Raw genomic sequence first — 23,786 nt, forward strand, 5'->3', positions numbered from 1 at the left:
GCGGTTGCCAGGGGCAGGTTTGAACCGCCTCTCCGGGGGGTCGCGGCGGCGAGGCGGAGCCGGACCGGAGCGGACCGCGGAGCGGAGCGGGTACCCCCGGCTGGGCCGCGGGGCGGGAGCGGGGAGGGCCGCCGGGTGCTGCCCTGCGGGAAGCGGCAGGGAGGGTCCTTCTCGTGAGAGACGAGCGGTGAGCGAAGCCGTGCCGGCCGGCACTTGCAGGGGAGGCGTCGGCGCCCCGGCAGCGGGAGAAACGGAGTTTCCGGCTGAGCGGAGGGGAAGTCTGCAGTTCAGTCACGAAGGAAACGAGCAGCAGCGTTGTGTGTTGGATCTTGCTCGTTTTTATTCCGCAGAGGCAAGTGAAGGAGCGTGAGTTCACTGGCATGTCTCCACACATCGCTTCTGTCGCTTCTGTTTTACACTCTTTCCTGTGGAGAAGTTTAGGTACGAGTCCTGCCGTGTCTTTTCCTTTGATACTAACGTATTTTGTACAGACCCTGCTCTCTTGAGCACTGCCTTAGTCTAGCTTGCTACCCTGTTTTCATATGTTTGCCATATACCATTTCCTTTTTAGGTAAGTAATAGCTATAAAAGCGCTGCAGCATTCTTCTTATGACTAATAGTTTGAGCCTCATGGTCTGTAGTGGTGCTTCACAGCTCTCTTTGTGGGTGCGTGAAAGAAGGATGTAAATTGCAAATTATGCATTAGACGGTGGGAGCATATTCTCCATCTTATGTACCACCTGCATGAATATGCATAGTACGTTTTCCGTTTCCAAATGCCTCCTCAAGTTGGTTCTCTATCTGTTAGTCATATCGGACCTTAGATTCATTTTAGAAAGCAGAAATAGCATATGGTTTTTCTTAGGTTCATAGCTGTAATTGTAGCAAAGGACAAATAACTGTGGATTTTCAGCGTCAAGCCAATGTGATGGGACCAAGCAAGCTATCTACATCCGATGTTACATTTGCATCCAATACCCCGCTATACAGGAATGAAGCAACAACATTACAAACACAGGTATTATTTGCTTTCTGTAGTGATGCTGAATTGGTTTTCCTTTATAATCAGTACAGAAAGGTGATCATGACCCACTTTATGAGATAGCCCACTAGTGGGTGTCAAATCTTTGTACTTGATTTCATAACAGTGTCATACAGTGCATGATACTCTTCTTCTATAAGGATGTAGATCAGAAATTGTACAAGTAAATGTTATTTGCCTGTCTTAGCCTATTACTAGCCTTTACTGTGTGGAAGCAGAACCTAAAAACTTTATTCTGGTACTGTGTTTCAGCCTTGCATGTCTCCTTCATCATGTATACATTACCTGTTACCTTTATGAGTTTACTAATGACTTACTCTATGGTATAATTATGTTAATTCATATTACTAATGTTACATTATTTACACTTTTGTAATACTTAAAAACCTTTATAATGGCATTGTCTATTGCCTGGTCACTTCGCACCGTTTTTTTCAATTTATGTACCCACGCTAAGATGCAAAGAAGTGCCTAGTGGTATTTACAAAAGGATGTACATGCTTAAATCAAAATAGTTTTGAATACTGGTGTTTGTTTGAGTAGGGAGGATGTCTTACATATATTGAAGAAGTGCCATCATGACAGAATACATTCTGATATGAAAGGAGATCCATTTTCCCTGCTGTTGTGTGCTAGAGATGCATCACCTGTGTAATGTGCTCTGTGTAACATCAGCCTCTGTTTAAACTTTGGAACAGCTCCGGTTTAATAGGAATGTTCCTGCAGTTCCAGAGAATTTGCCTGTCAGATTCCCTAGTCCTCGTCCAATTATAATAGAAAAAGTGAAGCCATCCAATGATCAGAGAAGTCTAGCTGGCAGTGAAGGTCCCAGCATAAGAAGCTCTGGCATGTTTTCAGTGGTATCTGAAGAGAAACTAAAATTTGCTATTCAGCTAGCCAAAAGGGACATAAGACGAAGACATCGTGAAGAGCAAGTGAAACAGCAGGTGTTTGGAGTTGCTGCTAATAAACAGTTGTTGGCCAAGAAGTCACAACAACACAAAAATGAACTATTACAAAGTCTGGAAGAGAAAAATACACTGAAGTCTTGGACTCCCTTGAAATATCAGCAGAAACTTGGTCAGCCTTCCAAAGTGGAGACCACCAACTCTGGTGCTAAAGTTTATCTCTACACACCAAACGAGGGAAAGCTAATATCAGCTGTTTTAGACTCTCCACCCACCCATGACCCTGGACCAGGCTCCAAGACAAGTATCAGAAAAAAAGATGAAAATGTACAGGAAGTCCGACGTCTGCAAAAGGAATTGAGGAGTTGTATCCAGAAAATTGAAGAACTGGCTAAAAAAGGTGTAAGACTAAACAAAAATTACTTTATATAAATGTACAATAGTTTGTTTCATTCTTCTTTCTCTTGTTTGGCTTGAATTAGAATCAGTATTTAGTTCTGTATTTTTAAGGACAGTTTTTCAAAAATGGATTAAAAAGTAGAATGGCTAGCTAGTTTAGGCAATAAATGTCTGCAATGACAGTAAATTAAAGGTAGGCTAGCTAACACCTTGTGTGAAAAATATTGGTGCCTGTAGTCCTACTGGCTAGATCTTCAGACTGCAAAAAGATAGCATCATAATTAGCCACTTTGTTAGTAGTAATAAGAGACCAAGAGTTGATAACATTTCATCTAGTAAATCTGACTCACTTAATTTATGGCTGTGCAGTGGCATATTGAATGTGCTTTCTGACACTGCATTGGTCCTCTTGTAATCATTAGCCAGAGGCTTAAATATTTCTGACTTTCTGAGTGTTCTGTCTGCAGCTTTGTGAGATGATTGAGGGGTCACAGGTGATTTTGTAAGCTATATCTGATAAACTATGTTAGATAAGAATGCTTAGTCAAGCTGTAAGTAGAAACATGATGTAGAGTTAAAATAACTGGCTTCTATTACCGCTCAAGAGGGCCCAGCAAAATTTGTGATACACACATGTACATATTGGTTCTGCATGAAAGAGGCTTCTTGCTAAACTATGTTATTCACTTGACTTTATCAGGTTTTTCACAGGTTAGATTAAGATATAAAACTCCGTATTTTATGCTTTTCAGAGAGAGGTGAAATTTTGGATCCTGGTGAAGAGCAACGAATTCGCATTAGGAGACAGGAACAAGCTGCACGGTCAGCTCAGAGGTTGTATGTTCTCCAGCAACAAGTAAGAACCAATCCTTTAAAACTGGGGTGTGCAGTAGCTAGTTTATTATGATGATTTTGACAGAAATGAACTGAAACGAGATCTTGATCAAGATGTCTCTGACAGTGTCTGGTTTGGATCTGAATGATGTGACTAATCTCTCTCATCACTGGATAGAGATGTGAGCATCACTGTTGGAAAATTTGGACTTTCACTCAGATGTTACAGTGCAGATTTATTTTTTGTTTATAGACATGGAGCTAATTCTGACTGACTTTTCCCCTCCCCCTCCTTTCTTGATAAACAGGTAAAAGAAATTCAGGATGATTTAGAGAAACTGAGTCTTCATAAAATCAAACATACTAAAAAGGTAGGAAGTAATTATCATTCAGGATGCCACTCATTTATTGACAGAAATTTTTCTCAGTAAATTGAGTTTGTCAGATTTCAAGTTATCTAGGGTACATTTGATCCTTCTCCAGAAGGGAGTAGGGGTCTTTGTTTATTTGTTTTGTATCTTACACCTCTCACTTCATTGTTACAGAAATAGGGCTTGCTTGATCTGATACTGCCTTTGCTGCTTCCCTCTTTTCCTCAGCTCTCTAGAGTAAGCTGGAGAGAAAAAGGCTGTTTTTCTTCTCTACTTCTGTGCTGCTTCTAATTCCTCCTTCATTCCCCTTTCATTTTTGAATAACATTGTGTTCTACTCCTCACTATTTTTTTTAACTTGCTGTTGATGTCACTTAGTCTTATTGGTCATCCTTTCTGATATTCTTGTCTGTTTATCATCTTTCACAAAGTTAATGCTGTGATCATGCCTACTGTCTGGCCAGTATTGTCTTGTTCTCTTGTGCTTTTCCAACATTTGTATTTTTTTCTGTAACGAAAACTCTGGGGGATGGAGACTGTTCCATGATTGTACAATGATTGTCACATTGGGGTTAGGCCTAAGACTAAACTCTCTAAGCATAGAGTAGAAGAAAGATCAGAAAATGTTATAGCTATGCTAGTTTAGCTGAAGTTAGCGCGATAGTTGATATGTGGACTGTTATGTAGTATCTTTATCAGGCTGCTTAAATGCTTGTTGTGTTTTGTCTCACAAGCGGCCTTATCATCAGAACTATTACAATTCTGAGCGTTTTGCCATGAAATTCTGGCAACAATTCTTTGAGTAGTAGCAGCATTTGTGGAAACTATAGTTATTCAAGCATGTGTTTTTCATTTGTCCCAGTCTCGAGCAGTATCCAGATTGGCTGCAGCACACAGAGGAGCTATACGAGCCTTGCAGACATTTGCCAATCAGTTTACTGATCAAACAGAGCAACAGGTTCCTACCCACTACAAGGAACTGGGCAGTCTCATTCGACAACTGTCTCTCTGTTCTGCCAAACTAGAAATGGATTCTTCTCTTTCTGACACTATCATAGATATCCTGCTACAAGTTGAGGTAGGAAAAAGCATTTCGTTTCTGCTAAGACAGAAAAGACATAGTGAAATATTTGAGTGTAAACTATATTGTGTGTTCATGAATTGGCAAAATATCTTATTGATCTAAAAGTCACCATCTTTTCTAATGTATACAATGCACTGTTTTTCCTAAGTTATGATGGTCTAAAATGAAGTTGCATCTTATACACCAAAGCTACCCGCTGCATTTTTTGTTGATGCTGTTCTTGTCTTTGTTGACTCTCCTGGTAGAATTAGAACTTGTACTTACAGTGGTAATAGAGCACCAGTGTCTGATTCATTTGTCATTTTCAGGGCTGAAAGGAGTGCATTTTATACATTGGTGTAAATTATGTATTTATTCTGTTTAGCAGTGCATGTTTTAGTCATAAGGATTAGTGATGAGTGTTAGCCTCCTGCATGGTAGGTGCAGGCAGAAGATGTAGCTACAAAAATTAATTAAGCTCTGTGCACTCAAATGACTTTTAGCGATATTTGATGCTTTAAAAACATTGTTGGTGTAATAAAAAAAGCTCTGATTCACATTTACTGCTGCAGTTTCTGAATTAGTTTTTTTTTTTTAAACGAAAAACCTGCATAACCTAAACTATTATGAAACCAGTATTTAATCAAACAAGTGATACAATAGTCATGAGATTTTCTGCATCTTAAAATATTATTCTAGTTTTAAAAGCTGTGCATTTATTTCTTTTGTTCTGACTGCTTATAAAAACAGTAATAGTTATAATTGCCCTGGAACACACAGGGAGATAGAACTGTTTAAGATTGTGCTCATTACTGAAAGAAGTCCATAGTCATCCTGTAGTCATATGGGGACTTTTTTTCATCTGTAGCCTTTGCATCAATTTCTTTTTTAACATACCATAAGCAGATAATTTGCTAGAGTCATTTGTAAATACAAAAATGCAAGCCTTTTCTGTAAGATTAATTAATTATACGAAGAAGCTTCTGGATGAATAAACTATCAGGAAGAGTCACTACAAAAAAGAAAAGAAATGAACAAAACACCCAAAAGTACTACACTACTAAGAATCCTTTAAAGTTTGTTTCTCATTATGACATCAGATTTAATTAGAGAGTAATTTAGGTTATAAATATTTGGTACAGGATCTGGATTCATTGCTGGAAAAGAAACAAACACCCAAAAAAGCAAAGAAATGTCTTTCAGCATCTCAGGGCAAATCTCCAGGAAACAATGAGATATTTCCAGCCAGAAAGCAGCTTACATCTCCAAGAGGAGAAAAGAAACCTCTCATCTTAAAGGAACAGCTTGGACAAGAACCTAGAAAACCTTCAGCTGCCAGGAGACTCTTGACTGGTTTGTATTCTGAATTATTAAATACATTTTTATCAGTTAACTTACCAGCTGCAGTTCAATTCTGTAGTATGTTATATATTGCTCCCAAAGGTATAATATAGCCCATGTGTAATAATCAGATTCTTGTAGCCTTGCTATGCAGTTTTTTTCAGCTGTTCCTCTGAGATGATAGACCTGCAGGTTTATATGTCTGTTTATGACTATATTGTTATTATTTAAATCATACTCTTGTTATTTTTGCCTATTTTTTTATAATGGACTACACTCAGATTATTTTTTTACAGTGTATACCCAAATGACAATTTACAAGTTAGCTTTAACTGTGTGTACAGAATACTTCCAAACATCTACCTAGTTAATACTGTATAAATATATACTGCTGGAATGCAGAATCACCAACTGTTAGCAAGTCTCCAACAAACCTATTGTGGTTATTATAAAATTGTATTCAGTGAAAAGACGTACTCAAGCCTTGGCTCAGAATTTCCTTGGATTGTGTATTTTTTATACTTTTGAGAGAGGTTTTGAGAGACGTGGCTTTATTTCGTTTTTGCCAGTCCATTAATATTAGTCTTTTTTGCACAGTAATCCCAGTCTCGGTACCTAGCAACACATTAGCTAATTGTTGGAAACTGAATTCTTGCTTTTTTTTCATTACTGGATTGCCTTGCAACCTTTTGGGATTGCTTTATTGCTTGTTTACCTCATATATGAAATGAAGTGGGCTTTACTCTTTCTCTGTGTGTTGTGATATAAAGATCATAACTGAAATATTTTGACACCTCCTGAAAGCCATTATAGCTTATTACTTTACTACATAGCATATATTAATTGACTTTATTATTTTTGTTTGTAGTGCTTTTCTCGTACTGCTTTTTACTAGAATAGTACATACTCCCTTCTAAGCTTAGGTAAGGAGTAGGAGACTTCTATGAAATGAATTCATCTTCGACATTCCAAAGAAAGAGAGTATACTGCCAAGTATCTCCTGGTTTTCGTGTCTCTTGCTGCCTAAAAGATATGGTGTTTTCACTTCCTAGACCTCATGTGCCCATAGCTACCAAAAGGCTTTCATATTATTTACATAGGTATATGTGTGTTTGTGTGTATATAAGTAAAAAGAAAAAAAAATCTTGTTCGACAGAACAGTGTAAGAAAGCCAGCTGATGTAACACTTACCAGGAAATACAAACACTTTTAAAATTTCATTTATTTGTATTATGGTAGAGCTTTACAGTTCACGATTAGTTATGCCTAGCACAACAAAAATCTCAAATACAGAAATAAAGATGGTTCTTGCCCCTTTGAGCTTACAGATGAAGGATTATTTTTTATTTTTCATACAGACAAGCATGAACTTGCTGCAAATATTTCAGCAGTTCCAAAGACAAACAGTCGCGCTCATATATCACACAGTGAATTTCAAGAAGAAAATGACCCACCTACTCCAGAGAAAAATGCCATTTTACAAGGAAGCTTAGATGCATTGGCAAGAGCTGGAGCTGTAAAAAAAGGTCCCATGCTTGAAAGTGGCCCTTTGAAGAAGAAAGGAGTATTACGACCTGCAAAATCAAAGGTGTGGATGTGATAAAGTAATTTATGCTTTCCTCTACCTGCCCTCTGGGATTTTTTTTTTTTTAAGGCACTGCCAGGCTTTGCGCTTCCTCAGAAACTTCTTGATTCTGAACAGGGGAGGAGTAAGGGAGTAAGTCTTGTGTTATGACTATTGAAAGTAATGTTATTGTTCATCAGAAATGTGCTCTTTAATTAGAAACAATGAATAACAGAATCAAGAAGGAAAACTAATTCTCTGAAAGTGTTTTCATGTTTGAAATTAGCATGGTAACTTTTCAACTTGGCTTTAAAGCTGATTTTTTTTTCCCCCCCCTAATGTTAATACAAGGATATAAATGAGGCAAATTTTGCCTCATTGATTACAGAAATTATACAGCTTCACAAGACAAATCCTGTTTTTTTGATAAATCTCTCTTGTAACCAACAAGGGACTTCTGTAATGCAGACAAACAATTTCTTTAAAAATATTTCCAAATACAAAATATTTACAGATACATTCTTCTAAGTGATTTTTTTTCTTCCTTAGAATGCTGCCTTCTGTTTGAAAAATCAGATTTTGTATAGTAACATAGATGCATGCATATGTATATATTTTACTGCTTCCCATATTAGTATGAGTGAGGACTGTGAGCAGCAAGGTTAAGCATTGCAATAATTCATACTGAAGGAGCTAGTCTGTGTGTCTTTGTAGCAAATATAAGTAGAGTAATCTTATAGTCTCATGGCTGTAAAAAAGTTATCTTGGAAACCTTCTATTTTGATCTGTTCAGAGTTAAGAGTCTAATTCTGAAAATCTCAAAAGGAAGTTTTTCCCTGTGAAGAGCAATATTGAAAAACTGGAACTATTTGCAAAAATCACAGTTGTGGGATTAAGCACATGTTCTGTTGGGGCACAGTCATATCCCCCTTCATATCAGTTGTAAAATTTCTGCATATGTTAGCTGTGCAATAAAGCCATCAGGCATGACTTCAAGACAAATTGTGAAACAGAACACAAAATACTTGGAGGGGGGGAGAAAATATCAAGAACGGAGATATATGTTTTTAATGTGATTGTGTTAATTTTAAGGGAGTGCCTAAAGCTCTAAAATCAAGACAGGTACAACCTCAAGGAAAGCATGCCCGGTTTCAAGAGACAACTGTAGCTTTCCAACTAAAAGAGAGCAAACGACTGGTTAAGGAGAGCAGAATACCCTGGGTACCTCCAAACCCTACATCTCCACCTGCTTCGCCAAAACGGTATGTCTGCGGTCTAGTGGAACCAGTGCTTACTCTACTTCCCTGTGGAAATGCTACTATATCTGTATTAGTAAATAGGGTGGACTGGTCCTCGTTCTCTGATCGTGAAGGCAAATGGCACAGCACCGCTCACAAACAGATAGTTGAATTCTTTTCCTAGCTCAAGTTGGCCTCGTCCATACAGCCTGGGAAGAGCTATTGGCTCTTTCCTGAATCAGGTTAGGGCATTGTCTGAGACTGGCTGGGCACTGACAAAGTATGCAGTATGCAGAATGGATGATCATGTGCCATCTTGGAGTCTGTGACCTGGCCTGATTTAATTTTTTTGGCATAGAACTAACTTATTGTTATGCTGTGTCTGTCAGTCCTGACATAATAACTTGCAAGCCTATCAGCTAATTTCAGTGAAAATTGACAGAATGGTAGAAATAACAAAGATACGTTCCTTCAGTGTCTTGAAATTATCCATCCAATGAAGAGCTCCTATCAGTGCCTTCTTTGGAGGGAATAATGTAGTCATATCAAAATGTGTTACAAGTCAGAGAATATACAAAGCCTGTGAGCCTTTTGTGAATGCCCCCATTACAAAAAGACTTCAGGTTTTTTTGTTGGTTGGTTGGTTGGTTGGTTGGTTTTTTGGCATCAAGAAATTCAAACACAAATCTCTTGTCTGTGCTAAATCAACCTTATTAATCCTGCTATTCAGACAAGTATGTATTTGTATTTGATATGCGCATTGACTATTACTTGTAGTAATGCCTTCAGGGGTTATTTCACTGTGGGAAAAGAGCTCAAAGATAAATGCTAAAATAATCAGGTCAGTGTAGAAAAAAATCTCAATATTAGTTGAATGTGTCTTTTAAAACTGATCTTAGCTTTTTAGTGAATGAAGTTATCTGAAGCACTTACTGCTTAATACTGAGTTATTAGTGGAAGGCTTTTCCCATGAATTCTTATATGCTAGAGGAATTCTCTTTACAGTAATATGATTGTTATCATTTGTCCTTTTTCTTCCTAGATCTTTTAAAACAAACAAAAACATAGACAATGTAACAATTAAAACATGCAGATAGCTAGGGCCTACATCCTGCTATGAACACCCCTTAGGAGGATCCCTTGCAGTATCAAGGAGGAAGTTCAGGGTGAATATTAACAAACTTGTCATCTTGATTTCTTCCTTTTGTTTCCACCGTTTCATTTACATGGAGTCAGTTTCATGCATGTAATCTAGCCCATTAAGATCATAAGAGTTATACATTGAGAGCTAGATACAGTCTGAGGGGCAAAATTTGAACAAATTTTAATGCAATAATGTTTGCTATAAATAGACATTTTTAAGATGTAACAGAGGGAAAAGAGTACCATTAATATTTTCCCCTATTTATAGTGCTGTCAAGATACCCAGGAATGCAAGATCCAAGGAACTCATTGGTAACTCAGCTTCACAGAAAGGGAAGGCAGAAGAAAGAAAACTAGGTCTCATGGAAAAAGAAGCTCTCAGGTTGGCATGGATATTCTGATTGGAAATACTAATTTTTTTTTCTGAATGTTTCTTTAAAATATATTAAAATGTTTTTTCTTATATGGGGTTGATTAGATTTTCAGGGTGAATAGACAATGTTTTCTGTAGTTAGGTAAGGGTTGAGGGGTTTTGTTTTTGTTTTGTTTTTTTTTTAACCTTTCCTTAGAGTAAGAGGAAATACAGTTGACTTTTTTTTTTTTTTTTTTTTTTTTTTGGCGGTCTTTATAATGCTGTCATTTCTCACTTCAGAACCTTTTCTGGTTGTCAAGAGATACTTCCCTTTCCCTTCCTCCTCTTTTGCAGAGTTGAAAGACTCTTAAAATACCTGCATGACCTGTCCAACATCTGGGACAATTCATCTCCTTAGGACTTGGTTCACTCTTTGAATATGACATAAAAATATAAGCAATGAATTAGCAGGATAAACAGCAAATGATGGAAGATCTTTTGGCAGAAGTGAAATAGATCACCCTAGCTAAAACTTGACAAATTGCTATATTCATAATGTATTTCCTTTTCTTGTTTTACACGAGTTCCTTATATTTAATTTCTAGTTACTTTTACTTCTATCCCTTCACTCCTGTTCTCCTTGATGAGTAAAGACATGATTAGTTCCTGTTGTTAAACAGTTCTGTCTTTGGTATATTTTGCAAATCTCTTTTTACATTTTTATAGACCTGAAGGGGTCTAAATCTGCTTGGTAATGAATGGCATTTATTAATATTCAATCACTGAAATGAATGTTTCATCTGTTCAGTTGAGGCTAATAAAGCAGGAATATGTCTAGGTGGAAGCTGCCAAAAGCACTTGACACAAGGATTTCTTTCGGAATTATTTGGAAATGTTACCTAGTGGGCAGACTTCTGAGAGATGTTCTGTCAGTGAGCATTGAAGGAATCTGAGAAGAGAGCTGAATTTTACACCAATTTCCTAGCAAGGTTAAAGCCATAATGAGAATATGCATTTGAGCACTGCAGGATGGAAGAGAGAGCCAAGATTTTTTTTCAAAAAGACTAGTCATTCTGTGTGCACAACTTGAGTCACATGCTAATGGTCTTGTATGTGAGAAGCTTGCTGTTTCTTTGTAGTTGTTTTGAATTATTAGAACTGCTGTGGAGAAAAGTAATAGTTAGTCTTCTCTTTACCCAAAATTTCATTTCTTCTTCATCAAAATATCTTTATTAATTAGCTCCCATAGATTTTTTTTAAGATGCCAATTTGTTGATATAACTCTCATGTATATATCCAGCTAAACATTTTTTATTTTCTAAAGATAATTGAGTTAGCATCACAACACTGAGAAGGTAAATATTATCTACCTGTTCCAGAAGGACAAAATAGCACCAAAGGCAGGTATCATTGTCCCAATCAGGATTATAGTCCAGATTTGTTTATTTTAAATTATATCCAACATCTTCTAGACCAGAGCTCCCCAAATTAATTTGTTCTGGCACCACTGTTTGTGGCAGCTGCAGTAGGAACAGCTGCGGGATCTGTAGTAGGAACATGCATGGCAGTGTGCATCATAAGATGAGGAGCTTGTCTATGTGGGCAGTATTTGTGGATAGCTGTAAAGTTGCCTGTTTACGAGTAGTAGAGGCATCGTTGAAGAACCTTGGTTCCCAACACAAGAATTTCCTGGTGTATGTGGTATTAAAGTCAATATTAACTTTCTCTTGACCATTTTTTCAAGTTCTCTAAACTAATACTATATTCAGAATCACGATTTCATTCTCTAGTTGTTACAATGTGCATTTGTAACTTCCTTATAGTGATGTTTTATTTTTGAAGAATAACATGGCTTGAGGCAGAAACTTCAATGAGAGTGAAGGTTCTAACTGACCTTAGTAAGGAAGAAATAGAAAAAAATACAAAAGCTGAGGTAATTACTTGGTTTGAAGAGCTGATAAATGGAAAAAGTTTTGGTATTAGATCTGTTAGGGCCTTCCATCCCCCTCCCCACCACTCCCAACAAAATGTATTTATGATTATGTGTTGTTGTCATACTGGATTTCAGAATGACATTGTCATTTACTCTTTTTTGAGTAGGTCACAAGGTGCTTCTCCAACCCAGCTTGCAGACAAAGTTGAGAGTGCAGTACACGAGCACTTAGAACCTCTTTTGGACAAGGCACAGGTAGTATAGTCAAAGCTCATGCCACTGAAGGATTAATTTAGAGCTATAAAACACTTATGAAGGGGCAACATAACTGTTTATTTTCAACTTAATGCAAGTAAGCAGTTTTGGGAGAAAAGCATCTAAAATTGATTATGTAGTCAACACAGTTTTGGACATGTGGAGAGTGCATTTCCTTTTCAGTGTGTGGTCCTTGGATTATAATTCAAAATTTTGCAAAGCTACATTAAATTTTTTTTGTTACTTTCTGATCAAGTAGATGCATTTTAAATTTTTTTTGAATGGTCATAACAATTCCATATTGAACATGACTGGACTTGATAAGGGTATTTTAATAATTCATATTATACCCTATTTAATGACTAGATATAATTTGTACTAGTAATGCAGCAAATGTGATTATCATGAGAGGATTTATGTTTTATTAGAAGGTAAATCTCTCCTTGGAAACAAGCAGTCATTTGAAGGATTCTTCATTTATGAACAAGCTCTCAACTCATGCAGCTGAAAAGGTATATTCTATCTGTATGCCATAGAATATAGCTGTTTGAAATTTATGATGAATTTTTGTCTTTGCCATGTAACAGAACGCATCTGGGAAAGTAGTAATGAGTTTTCTCCATATCCATTGATTTTAGTGGTAGAAATATACTAAGCTGTTTTTATTAATTTGCCTTGCTGTATGAGTGGAAGAAAGCCAGGAAATTATTTGGATTTTCATTGAAGGAAAACATTAAATGACAACTGGATTATTACAGTGAGCAGCTCCTTTTAGAAATATTTAATTTATAAGCACTTTTTTTTCACCAAAACATTTCTTTTTTTGCATTGGCTTTTTTTTTTTTCTTTTTTTCTTCTTTTAATTAGCAGGTTGAAGCAAATGCAGATATCCTGAGTGAAAAGCTACTGGATGATCTTCTGGAAGATACTGCTCAGGAGCTCTGGAGCATGGAGCAGCAGGAGAGACTCCAGGCCCAGGCGCTGGCCATGGCAGACAGTGCTAGTTTGGAAACAATGTTGCAAAGGATGGAAGACATTGAAGTAAGCCTTTATCTCTTGGTTGGTCTCAGTGTTGCCAGATTGCCCTCCTTAGTTGTGGATATCAGTCGTTTTCTACATTCTGAGGTGAAGCAAGGTTTGACTGGATCAGCGTATAAACTGAAAGAGCTGGAGGGAGTTTCCACTTCCAGCAGAAAGCAAAGTGAGAACAGAAGGATGTTTGGCCTAAGGGTTGTATTGCTAGCTTTAGAATTGGTAGACCTGAGTTTGCTTCCCACCTCAAAGTTCTGTGGCTTAGATTATCATTTGTGAAGAAGAAAGTCAATATGGTGATTGCTACATAGTTGATTGTCTCACAGATTGGGAAATGTTTGAATATTTGTGAAAAATTTTGAGTGTTTTTGATACAGGATCCTAATATTCCGGTAGCATGAGCACCTCAAGGAAACATGCCATGGCAATCCATAGTATATTACAGGGAAACATGGGGAAGTCAAACAAATGTTAGTTAACTGTGCTCCTATTTATCCATCTTGCTATATAAATTTTCATTAGGTTGTCACTTGGTTGCCTTGATCTTTCTCATATGTTGCTTTTTTTCAATTTTTCTTTAATCAGCTTTTCCGTAGTTCTTTGGTTCCAGTCTCATTTCTACCTTCCTGCTCAGAGAAATTTATCCTAATCTGGAACTACTGAGTTTAGTGCCACTTACTTCTAAACTGGAGGCACAAAGCTTACATTATGTAGTGTCTTTATCCATATGAGACTGAACATTTAAGCATTTATTTGAATTCACTGTTGTTTGTGATAGAGCAGGACAGGCATGTAGGCCATTCAGTTCTCGGTTATTTGACTAACTGCTGTTGATCAGAGGTGGAAGGAGTTGTAATTATACTGGCAAATGATTGAGTCTTAGACTGGCATTTTGACCAAGAATATAATATCCGTGACCCCCCCCCCCACACACACACACACCCTTTTCTGTATTAAGTTAATTGGAGAAAATAATCCTACTTTGATCAGAGAGGATCGTGGCCTGCTTTCGCATGAGGTGATCACCAACACAGCTAAACTGTTAAATATTTGCTGATTAATCTCTTTTTTTGTATGTCTTAAAGAGATACCAGGAAGCTGTACGCAGGAGACTTACCCAGATTGTGTACAGCGATTTGGAGTTCTGGGCCCAGGAAGAGAAAAAAGGTAAGTGTCTTTTTTAATGCAACTTATTTTTCTTGTCGTCTCTATCTTTAAATTCTGCTTTTTCAAAACCAAGATTATTGGATTGTGATTACCATCCACACACATTTTTGATATAGGTACACCTTTGAGAGAAATGTTTCTGAAATATGGTTCTAAAATGACTGTTTAAAAGAAGGAGGGGTCTCTTCTTAGAACAGGCTCTAATTTTATACTTGGCTTTACTGGGGCTGCATCTGGGTGCAAAGCACTGCCAGTGTGACTTAGCTGAAGGACTGGTATCTTTAACACACACCTCCAATCATCAAATGTTAAGTCTGAACGTTGTTGCCCCTTTTTCCACGTATTTGTCATGGCTTAGCTTAGATATTTTCTTTTTTTCCAAAGTATGAGTAAATGAGTTTTTTGCAATGAAGGTGATATTCCATCAGCACATACCCTCCAATTCATCTGTAAGTTTATTTAATTTTACTCCAGAAGAAAGCTAGTTTACTTTTTTAAACTGTGTTTCTAAAAGTTGAGTAAACTATCTCTTCACTTCGATCTCATTGTAATTTCAGACAAGGGGCAGGGAAAGAAAATGAAAATCTGATGTATGTGAGATATTATGTAAATTGTTCTTTGACTTGAAGAAACAGTTTAACTTCTCCAAAACAGTTCAGTTTGTGTTCAAGTATGGCTTCTGTCTTGTTTTAGATTACCATAATTTTTTATGCTTAGCCCAGACCTCTAATAAATGCAGTCCTTTTAAAAGTATTTGTGCTTAAAAATAAGACTTCAGGAAGCCCACACAATCAGGTCCAGAAGCAGGAAGGATTCTTGTGATAATGGCAGCACTCCACAGAGGATCAGTGGCAGGAGAACTATAGGGGAAGAGGAGGCTAAACTTTTTCTCTCGTTGTTTCTGCATGCATGTAACTTGCAAAGCTGTTGAGTTGTAATTTTCTTCTTTTCTTTTGGATAACTCATGAGTAAGTGCATGAAAATACAACAGATAAGCTGTGTGGGATTCTGATGAGAAAAATTACCTTTGGCAAGTGTAGTTTGTTGAAGATGTCTTTATTTTCTCTATATGCTTCCTATTCTTAGTCTGACATCTCCTAAAGCCACTTCATTCTTTCTTATTAAGCTCTTCATGACTCATCTGTTTTCAGTTTTTGAGAAAGGGATTGGCAAATTTGTTAATCTTTATCTTGAAGAGAGTGTTTAGTGTGGTCTTATTTGACTTGATTCCTTTGCAACAGCATTAATGAATCTGGTCCTTGTTATAAACCTTAGCAGTAATCTTTTTCACGATGATGAATCCAAAATTATTCTTAGACTTCACAGGCAGAGAGTATTATGAAACACTCTCACTTTATGTTCCTGCTGTTGGTCTTTTTTTTAATTATTTTTATTTAGGCAGGAGCAAGCAGATACTTATCTAGTTTGCTTCTCCCATTTTCTTTCTTTTATTTTAATAAACCAACAGTTTAAATGGCTGAGTTCAAGAGTAAATGTTAGGTAAATATTACTGTAGCAGTGAGTCCCTCAAAGTTTAAGGTTTTTCTGGCAGTATACAGAAGATAATATTAAATTCCTTAATTAAGCTTAGAAGATTTTTCTCTTCCTTTATTCCTTTGAAGTGATGATGACATTGTAAAACTGAAGAAGCTTGTTTTTTTGTTTTTTTTTTGTTTTTTTTTCCTGCAGAAAGGCCTGCTTTTAGATCTTGCAGCACACATGCAAGTTAAATTCTAACCTCAGAAAATCTAGATTTTCTGTACACTGGAAATCATTATCCAGTGTGTTTCAGCAATTAGTATTTAATTGTTGGAAAAATTCAGCTCAGGTGCTTCAAATAAATATTTATCTTATTTTTGCTGCTTGTTTTTCATTGGATGGAAAATAAAGAATGTTAAATCCACCAGATTTAGAGATAAAACTTTTCACACTAGAGAAACGTTTTAAAAGAAAGATAGAGAGATAAATCTGAGTAATGTTAGTAGGAAGCTGTTCACTAACAAAAGTTAACATTCCAAACAATATTCCTTGTTGTTATTTTTCCTCTCTGTTCTTTATCCTACTATTTGATCTAGTACAACAATGAAGCTACACTGATTTACCAAAGTGAGGATCTGATCATACACTGACTTTAATGGAGCTGTTTTAGACCAGTTGGAAAGTCTCACAATAGGGCAGGTGAAGATTTGGCCCAAATCTTCCCCCGCCCCACCCCCATATCTTGTATTTATTGCCAAGCTTAGTAGACTAGTTTTAGAGTATTATTTTCTATCTCTTCTGTAGAAGTATCCACAGATACAACAAACTCTTCAGAGTATGGGATTTCTGAAATGCTCATCTTTAGCACACTGAGCTCTTGGAAATTCCATCTTGAATTTACATGTTAGGGACTTTTCTTTATTTATCTGAAGGACTTGGCCTTAAAAGGAGCAACACTTTCTGAGGACGTGCCTGCATTAAATGTATTTTTTTCTCTTCCAATGAAACAATTTTTAATGTTGTTTTCTTCCTTCTAGAACTTCAAAATGCATCAATAGCTAAAAGACCTTCCTCTCCACATCCAATTCAGATAACTAAACTAGTTGGACAGAAAGAGCCAGAAATAGACATTATATTTGAAAAATCTTTTGATGGCAAGTAAGTAGAGTATTCTGCCCTACACTAAGCTGAGATGCATTTGAGCTGTGCATCTTCATTATAGTGTTTTCATTAAAGAAAATTGTGGTTGCTATTTGATGAGACTTTGTCCTTCAAAAATGTTTTTGAAAACCAGGTTCTGATGTATTGGATATTTTCCATTTCCAGGGGTGTTGATGAAAACAAAGACTCAGAGGAGAAACTGCAGCCTGGAAATGACATTCTGCAGCCCTTGAATCAGAGTATGTCTCTGCAAAATGAGTGCTGTGTTTCTCTCTCTGTTCCAAAGCATATGTTCCAGAGCATCTTGGATTATAACAACAGATACAAGCATCACCTAAAGCTCATTTCCCATGAGGCAGTAGGCAGTTTCAATCCATGGCAGATTGCTGAGAGGTATGCGAACTATCTTTGTATTTGTGAAGTGAATGTAACAGCAGATGAACAGGTTTTTCTGACCTTATTTAGGAAAGGAGTGGGGAGGGGACAATTCTGTTGAAAGCCAGAAGCAGTCAGCTATTGGACTGTTTCTCAGCTGGTACTTGGTGTTTATGGATTTTTAAGGTTTTTGAAGAGAATGAAAGGATATGGAAGCAATGTTCTGGAGGAGTGATTATTTTTCGCATATTACAGTGTTACCACAAAAACAACTGTGTGAAATATAAAGTAGCTTATATTATTTTTAGAAGACTACCTCAGAAGAAGGGAAATTTTTGAATTTTAACTTGACCTTATTTTGTACAAATTGTCTTTCTATTGCTGTAGAAAACTGCAGGAAAAAATGCCCACCCTGTTTTCCTCATCCATTTCTGCAGTAAATGGATGAATGAGTCTGTAGGGAGTCTCCATAGAGGATGTAGTTATTTAGCATGCTCTGAAAAAGTCTTTAACACTGCATTTTCAGTGTTTAACTCAACATAATATTCTCCCTAGAGATAAAAAGAAATGGTTGCAATTTTCCATCCATGAATTCAGTAGTATCATCAACAGGTAAATTGAAGGAAAAGAAAATTTACTTTTTTGTTGTGAGAAAAAGAAATAAATAAAAGTTGCCCAGAGGTTGTGGAGTGTCTGTACTTGGAGGTATTCAAATACTGACTGGACATGGTCCTGGGCAACCTGCTCTAGGGTAACCCTGCTAGAGCAGGGGAGTTGGACTAGGTGATCTGCAGAGGTCCCTTCCCACCCCAACAATTCTGTGAAAAGCACTGGAAATAGCAGAGAACATGTCTGCAATCTTTACCTCTCATGGTGGAAGATTATGCAATTGCTGTTTTATGGAACAACAATAGATATTCTTAAAGTGACAGCTGGACTTAGTGCAGATTTCAGTACTTCCATTTCCAAAAATCTTTGCACTGTCAGGGAGTTCACTATGGGAACTGTGACATATCTGGTCTGTTGTCCCTCAGTACAAATAGAAGTAAAGCAGCTATAAATAACATTCCCTCCGTGGCGCACTGTGTAGGAAAGAAGAAATCTTTATCACACAGTCAAAATTTGCTAAGCAAGCGGGGCAGTGAAAGCTGAAATATTCATAAGTATTTTGATTGCTCGGTAACAGGTATGACAAGTGGATGATGTTATTGGTCATCATTTCCTTGCACTTCCCTTCAGTGATTGTCTAGAATTGCCTATAATTCATTCTCAATTTTTGTGATGTTTCAGAAGTCACCTATTGACATTGTAAGGTCCCAGTCCAGCAGAACATGTAACCATAGGCTGAACTTGAACCTTGCAAGTAGTCTTGTTCTTTCAGAACTTAAAAAAATAAAACTGGCACAACCTCAGTTGGCACAGAGGAGCTGTGAATGCCCTACAAGCTGGAAATCAGAAGATTTCTGATTGAGAGAGAGGAAAAGTTCAAGACGATATCTCTGGAGAATTTGGAGAGAATTATAAAATCTAGCTTCAGTAATTATAAAAAGGAATGATTTGCTTTAATTGTCCGTATTAGCAGATTGGACATCGCACTTAATTGTCACGAGTTTCCAAACTCCTACGCACATTTTTAATGTAGTAACATTGAAATCAGTGATATAGCTCATGTAAGTAGCATTTGGCATCTGCATCAATGTTTCTAGGATTAGGTCTCTTGATATTTGAGATGACTTGCATGCCTAAAGTTCATCATGTGTTAATGGTTTTCCCCCAACTGTGGCTAAGTAGGCAAATGTTTTAACAACTGTGGGTAGACCACTGTATTTGAATCTATTAAAATGAACCACTGAAGTATGCCTTGCCAATTCTCAGTACTGTCATTCTGCAATCTGAACTGCATTCATTTTTGTAATTGGTGTGAGGCTGGACAGTTCAAAGGCTGGCATCTTCTTGTGATTGACAGATGGATTAAATGGAGTGAATCTCTCTCCCTCTGCCAGTTGAATTGCACTGCTGCCATTTGCCTATGATACATGTTACTTAAAATCAAACTACAAATGTAATCCAATATCCAGGACACTTCATTGAATTATTCATACCACCAGAGGGCATTATAAACCTTTTTAGGTAAAATATGTATCAAAATATCTATGTGTATATATTAAGAAAAAACACTCCCATGCTGTGCTAAAAGGTCTTGGATACACTAACTCTGTGATACTTTTAGAGTATATATAACACTGAAGAGAATTTTTCAAGACACCAGCAAACAATCGTGTTCTTAAATGCTAGAATAATTTTCCCTTCTGTGACATCTGCTTTGACCCAGAAATCTATGAAAATGGAAATTTCTGGTCTCACCTCTCCTTAAATTTTGTTGCTTTCAATAAGGCCTGATTCAGTGACCACTAAAATCAGTGAGACGCTTCCCATTGACTTCAATGGCCTTTGGATGAGCACCATAGTATATCAAGTCTTATTCCCAAAGCAGGATTAGTATCTAAGAGTTTGAAAAGGAAAGTGACAGAGATCTCTCAACACCTCTAAGCATGAAGTATTTATCCTTCACTAGGAACCACACTGAGGCAAGAATTTCCAATATCTTATACAACATATATGAGAACACAACTTTTCTATGGTAGTGGAATCTTTTCGTAGGCTAAACAGTAGGAAGAAAGAAGAAATAGGAATATTAGTCTTCTAAAATCAGAGGATTAATATCAATGGAAGGAATGACTGGAATTGGAAATCTGACCTTCTGAACCTTTTCCTTTTCTTTTTTTGCTTCTCTCTCCCTCAGTCTTGCAGAGGAACTGACGGAAGAAGCCCTATGTGATGTGGCAGCAGAGCTGCAGGATGTTTGTGAGGATTATGCAGAAGCTGTGTTCATCTCAGAGTTTTTGCAGCCAACGTAGTAAATGGTTTTTAAATTTGTCCATTAACAAATGCAATGTCCAGCCTCAGTCTAACAATTTTATCAGGTGATCTTATTTTTTATGTTTTTGTGAAGTCTATGTGAGATTCCACTCACCAAATGAATTAAGTCCAACATGGATTCATCTCAGGTTTTATAAAACCACGATGATAATGTTTTTCTTTTCAAACTTTAGTATACAGGGTTTATCAGGACTTTTTTTTTTTTTTTCAGTGTTTCAGTAGAATGAAGCAAATTGTTACAAGTAAAGTTTGCACGTTCTCATGGGGCTACTGATCCATTTTTACACATGTAGTTACTTCATCCATGTCTATATGAGATCTGCCTGGTTACAATAAAATACTGGGAGGTGGACCTTGGATTCCAGGTGTGCCATGGACTTAGCTGTACTGTGCTGAATCTGAAAATTGTGTTGGGAAGAACGGGATATTCTTGATATGAGTCTAAAGCCCAGGTGGAAAAGTCAAGAGTAAAAGCCATGGGGTTTGCTGTTTAAGGTTTTCAGTATCATGCAAGAAAGATATTGTCTGACCACCATAGCTAACAGACATAGTTGGATTAGTTATTTTTTGGGATGCAGCAATCCAAAGGAGAGTGATTCTCCTGGCACAGCATTAAGTTGATGCAACACATAGCAGTAGCTGTACTCCTATGCAAAAAAACCTACATTCTAGTCTCTTCCAATCAGCTTCTGAATGTAGTAGCCCTCTTGTTCGTTTCAGAATATCACTAATACATCATGCACAGCCAAATGAGACCTTTCAGTGGAAACATATGACAGAAATTTTCTCCCTCCAGCCTTTTTTTTTTTTCTTAAATCAGTCTAAAACTTTATTATTCTATCAGCATTTAATGATCCAACCCCACATTCTTTATGGGTAAAAATCCCATTGAAATCAAGAGCAACAAAATGACCAATTGGCACTTCCACAATATTGAATTAACTTGTTAGTTTCAGATAATCAATGTACTAGTTTGGGTTATATCTGGAGCAAGCAACGAGTAAAAAAATTTTCATGGTAAAACTTGTGGAAAATGTGATCTCAGCCCTTGAGGTAACCTAAAAAATAATATGAAGGTCAGTTTCCTTTGACAAAGTTCTTTTCTGCAATAATGTTTAATCTACTACAGAATAGTTTCTAACCTTCTAAAAGTGTTTTTATCTCCTCTAATTTGAACATATAATTTTTAAGTAATTGAGTTTGTTTTTATTTTGTGATGCTTGACATGAAATTTATTTGTATGATGTAATTTTTATTGCTGATGTGTGACCATGATTTTGTAATTTAAAACACTACCTTTTTTTATTTCCAAGATATATAGAGGTAAGTCTATTTTTAAATCCACAAATACAAAGTCAGAAAGAATGTCTGTATGTGTTTGTATGCTTGTGAAAGTCTTTTTAATAAACAACATTTGTTCTTAGGACTGAGCTTATTTTTGATTTAAAATACCTTGCATTTAAACCATTTGGAGTAGTCAGCACCCAACATGCAAGGGAGTACCTGGCAACATTACAAGAGTCAGACTACCATATGCCCCAAAGTAACATGGTCATCTGTCAAAGTAAATATATTTTCTCTCATTGTGCTGTGAGTGGTATCCTCTGAATGATGATGCCAAAGTGAACTCTTATTCTGGATGAGATGGTGTGGTATTTGGGTCCTTTCTCTGAGCAGAAATCCATGGAGAGGGAAGGCTTTAGATGATTTAATATTCTTCAATCCTTCCTAAGGAACTTTAGTAGAGGGTTTTGTAATGCATTGTTTATTTGCATAGTACGAAATGCAAGCTAGAGGTTGTAGAAAGTTTGTACCCTGAGAAAGTCATAATTCATCTTAAAGTGACTCTGCATGTCAGTGGTCCTAAGGGACAAATCGGCATCAAGCTTGTTAAACCTTATACCTGTGCCTAGTTCTTGTCACAGTATGTTGATAGAGACTATATTTGGGGCTGAGATATGCAACCATAATACCATGTCAAGTGTTACTATGCATATGATGAGCCATGTTAACTGACTATGTACTTATTTAAAGCACTGCCATGCATCTGAGTCCATAACCTCTCTAAAGTTGAGTACAGGCAGAGTACTGTAAGCAGTTTCAGGTTTTAGAAGTGTTTTAATGGTACAGATAGTGAAGAAATAGATTTTTCATAGGGACTGTGCTGTTTCCCTTTGCTAAAGGTCTTTAGGAACTGGTTTGCTATCTAAAACAAATTATTCTTGATCTTGCAAAGGATTCCCTTCCATTGAGCTGGACTAGATTTTGTCTTAAGATCTTTGCAGGCCTCTTTCCTTGATTCATTATATGCAAGTGTCTTCAGTGTCAGGGCTGCAAGAGGGATGAGGCAAAAACAAGTTGAAAGAATTCAGTGGTTAAGTAGATATGTGGATAACTCAATTTAAAAAGTAAATATTAATTGTTGCAATCACGTTTAGCTGAAGTAGAACTAAAATTTACTAAGTAGGTCAGAGTAATTTAGGTGATGGATGGCAGAAGCATATCAGAGTGTTTTTGTACAAGGGCAGTGCCAGGCCCTGAGTGCACAAAGGAGCCTTAATTCTCCTGACCAGCCTCCCCTCTGACCTCTCTTCGTGGCCAGGAGCCTTGCTTGGGCTCAGCCAGTCCCTGGTCCTTGCTGGAGAGGTGTCATACATACTCTGGTGTCCAACCCTGTCCCCTGCCCATCCTGGCTCTCTGGCTGGACTTCCCAGGTTGACCTTGGATCTGATGTGTTACCTTGCCTGGGCTGACAATGCCTGGGCTGTCACCAGGACCTGTGACTGCTACCACCCTGCCCTACCCTGCCCTGCTCTGCTCAGGTGCTGTGGGACTGCGCCCTGTCGGTGTGGTCACTTTCCAGCTTGTGCTGTGGGCATGGTGGACTCCTGGCTTGTCTGCCCTCCCAGGACAGCCCTGCTCCCCATGCTCCTTGACAAGGACCCTGAAGACAGGACTGCTCATTTGCATTCAATATGCAGCTCCTGTGACTCTCCTGAAAACATATGCAATCTACTCTGTAAATATTTAACTGTAGAAATTAAATCAGCATGCTTCTGGGAGTGAGGTAGTTGTGGTAACAGTATTCGCTCTACCAGTGGTTTGGAGAACTAATTTTTCTAGTAATGCTGGACCTAATTCAACTTCCATTAATATCAAAGTAAGAGTATAATTGAACTATCTTTTTGGT

The 23,786-nt window shown here is 37.2% G+C and overlaps 1 protein-coding gene across 2 annotated transcripts; it reads left to right on the plus strand.

Annotated features, from left to right (window-relative positions):
- The first annotated feature begins 52 nt into the window (after window positions 1–52).
- KIAA0753 (KIAA0753 ortholog) lies at window positions 53–22,002 on the plus strand. 2 transcript variants are annotated; one of them, XM_067309910.1, is made up of 17 exons: window positions 53–441; window positions 866–1,018; window positions 1,741–2,350; window positions 3,102–3,205; window positions 3,492–3,554; window positions 4,416–4,631; window positions 5,759–5,969; window positions 7,316–7,545; window positions 8,614–8,783; window positions 10,171–10,284; window positions 12,355–12,442; window positions 12,871–12,954; window positions 13,310–13,483; window positions 14,560–14,641; window positions 17,158–17,278; window positions 17,447–17,674; window positions 20,460–22,002. In XM_067309910.1, exons 2-17 carry the CDS (start codon window positions 929–931, stop codon window positions 20,572–20,574), a joined length of 2,700 nt encoding a protein of 899 aa, XP_067166011.1. In that variant the 5' UTR covers window positions 53–441; window positions 866–928; the 3' UTR covers window positions 20,575–22,002. The 2 variants fall into 2 exon arrangements, with proteins under 2 accessions (XP_067166011.1, XP_067166012.1); XM_067309911.1 differs by having other exon boundaries at window positions 13,313–13,483.
- Window positions 22,003–23,786: the final 1,784 nt, after the last annotated feature.

Source organism: Apteryx mantelli, chromosome 22, assembly GCF_036417845.1.
Source record: "Apteryx mantelli isolate bAptMan1 chromosome 22, bAptMan1.hap1, whole genome shotgun sequence".
Classification (NCBI taxonomy): domain Eukaryota; kingdom Metazoa; phylum Chordata; class Aves; order Apterygiformes; family Apterygidae; genus Apteryx; species Apteryx mantelli.

What these genes read in the sequence shown, in the direction of transcription:
- KIAA0753 (XM_067309910.1), top strand. Translation starts at nt 929, where the DNA reads ATGGGACCAAGCAAGCTATCTACATCCGATGTTACATTTGCATCCAAT. An exon ending in ATGGAAAAAGAAGCTCTCAG is followed by an intron (nt 10,285 to 12,354) that starts GTTGGCATGGAT and finishes TTTTTTGAGTAG; the next exon opens with GTCACAAGGTGCTTCTCCAA. An exon ending in AAAGGATGGAAGACATTGAA is followed by an intron (nt 13,484 to 14,559) that starts GTAAGCCTTTAT and finishes TATGTCTTAAAG; the next exon opens with AGATACCAGGAAGCTGTACG.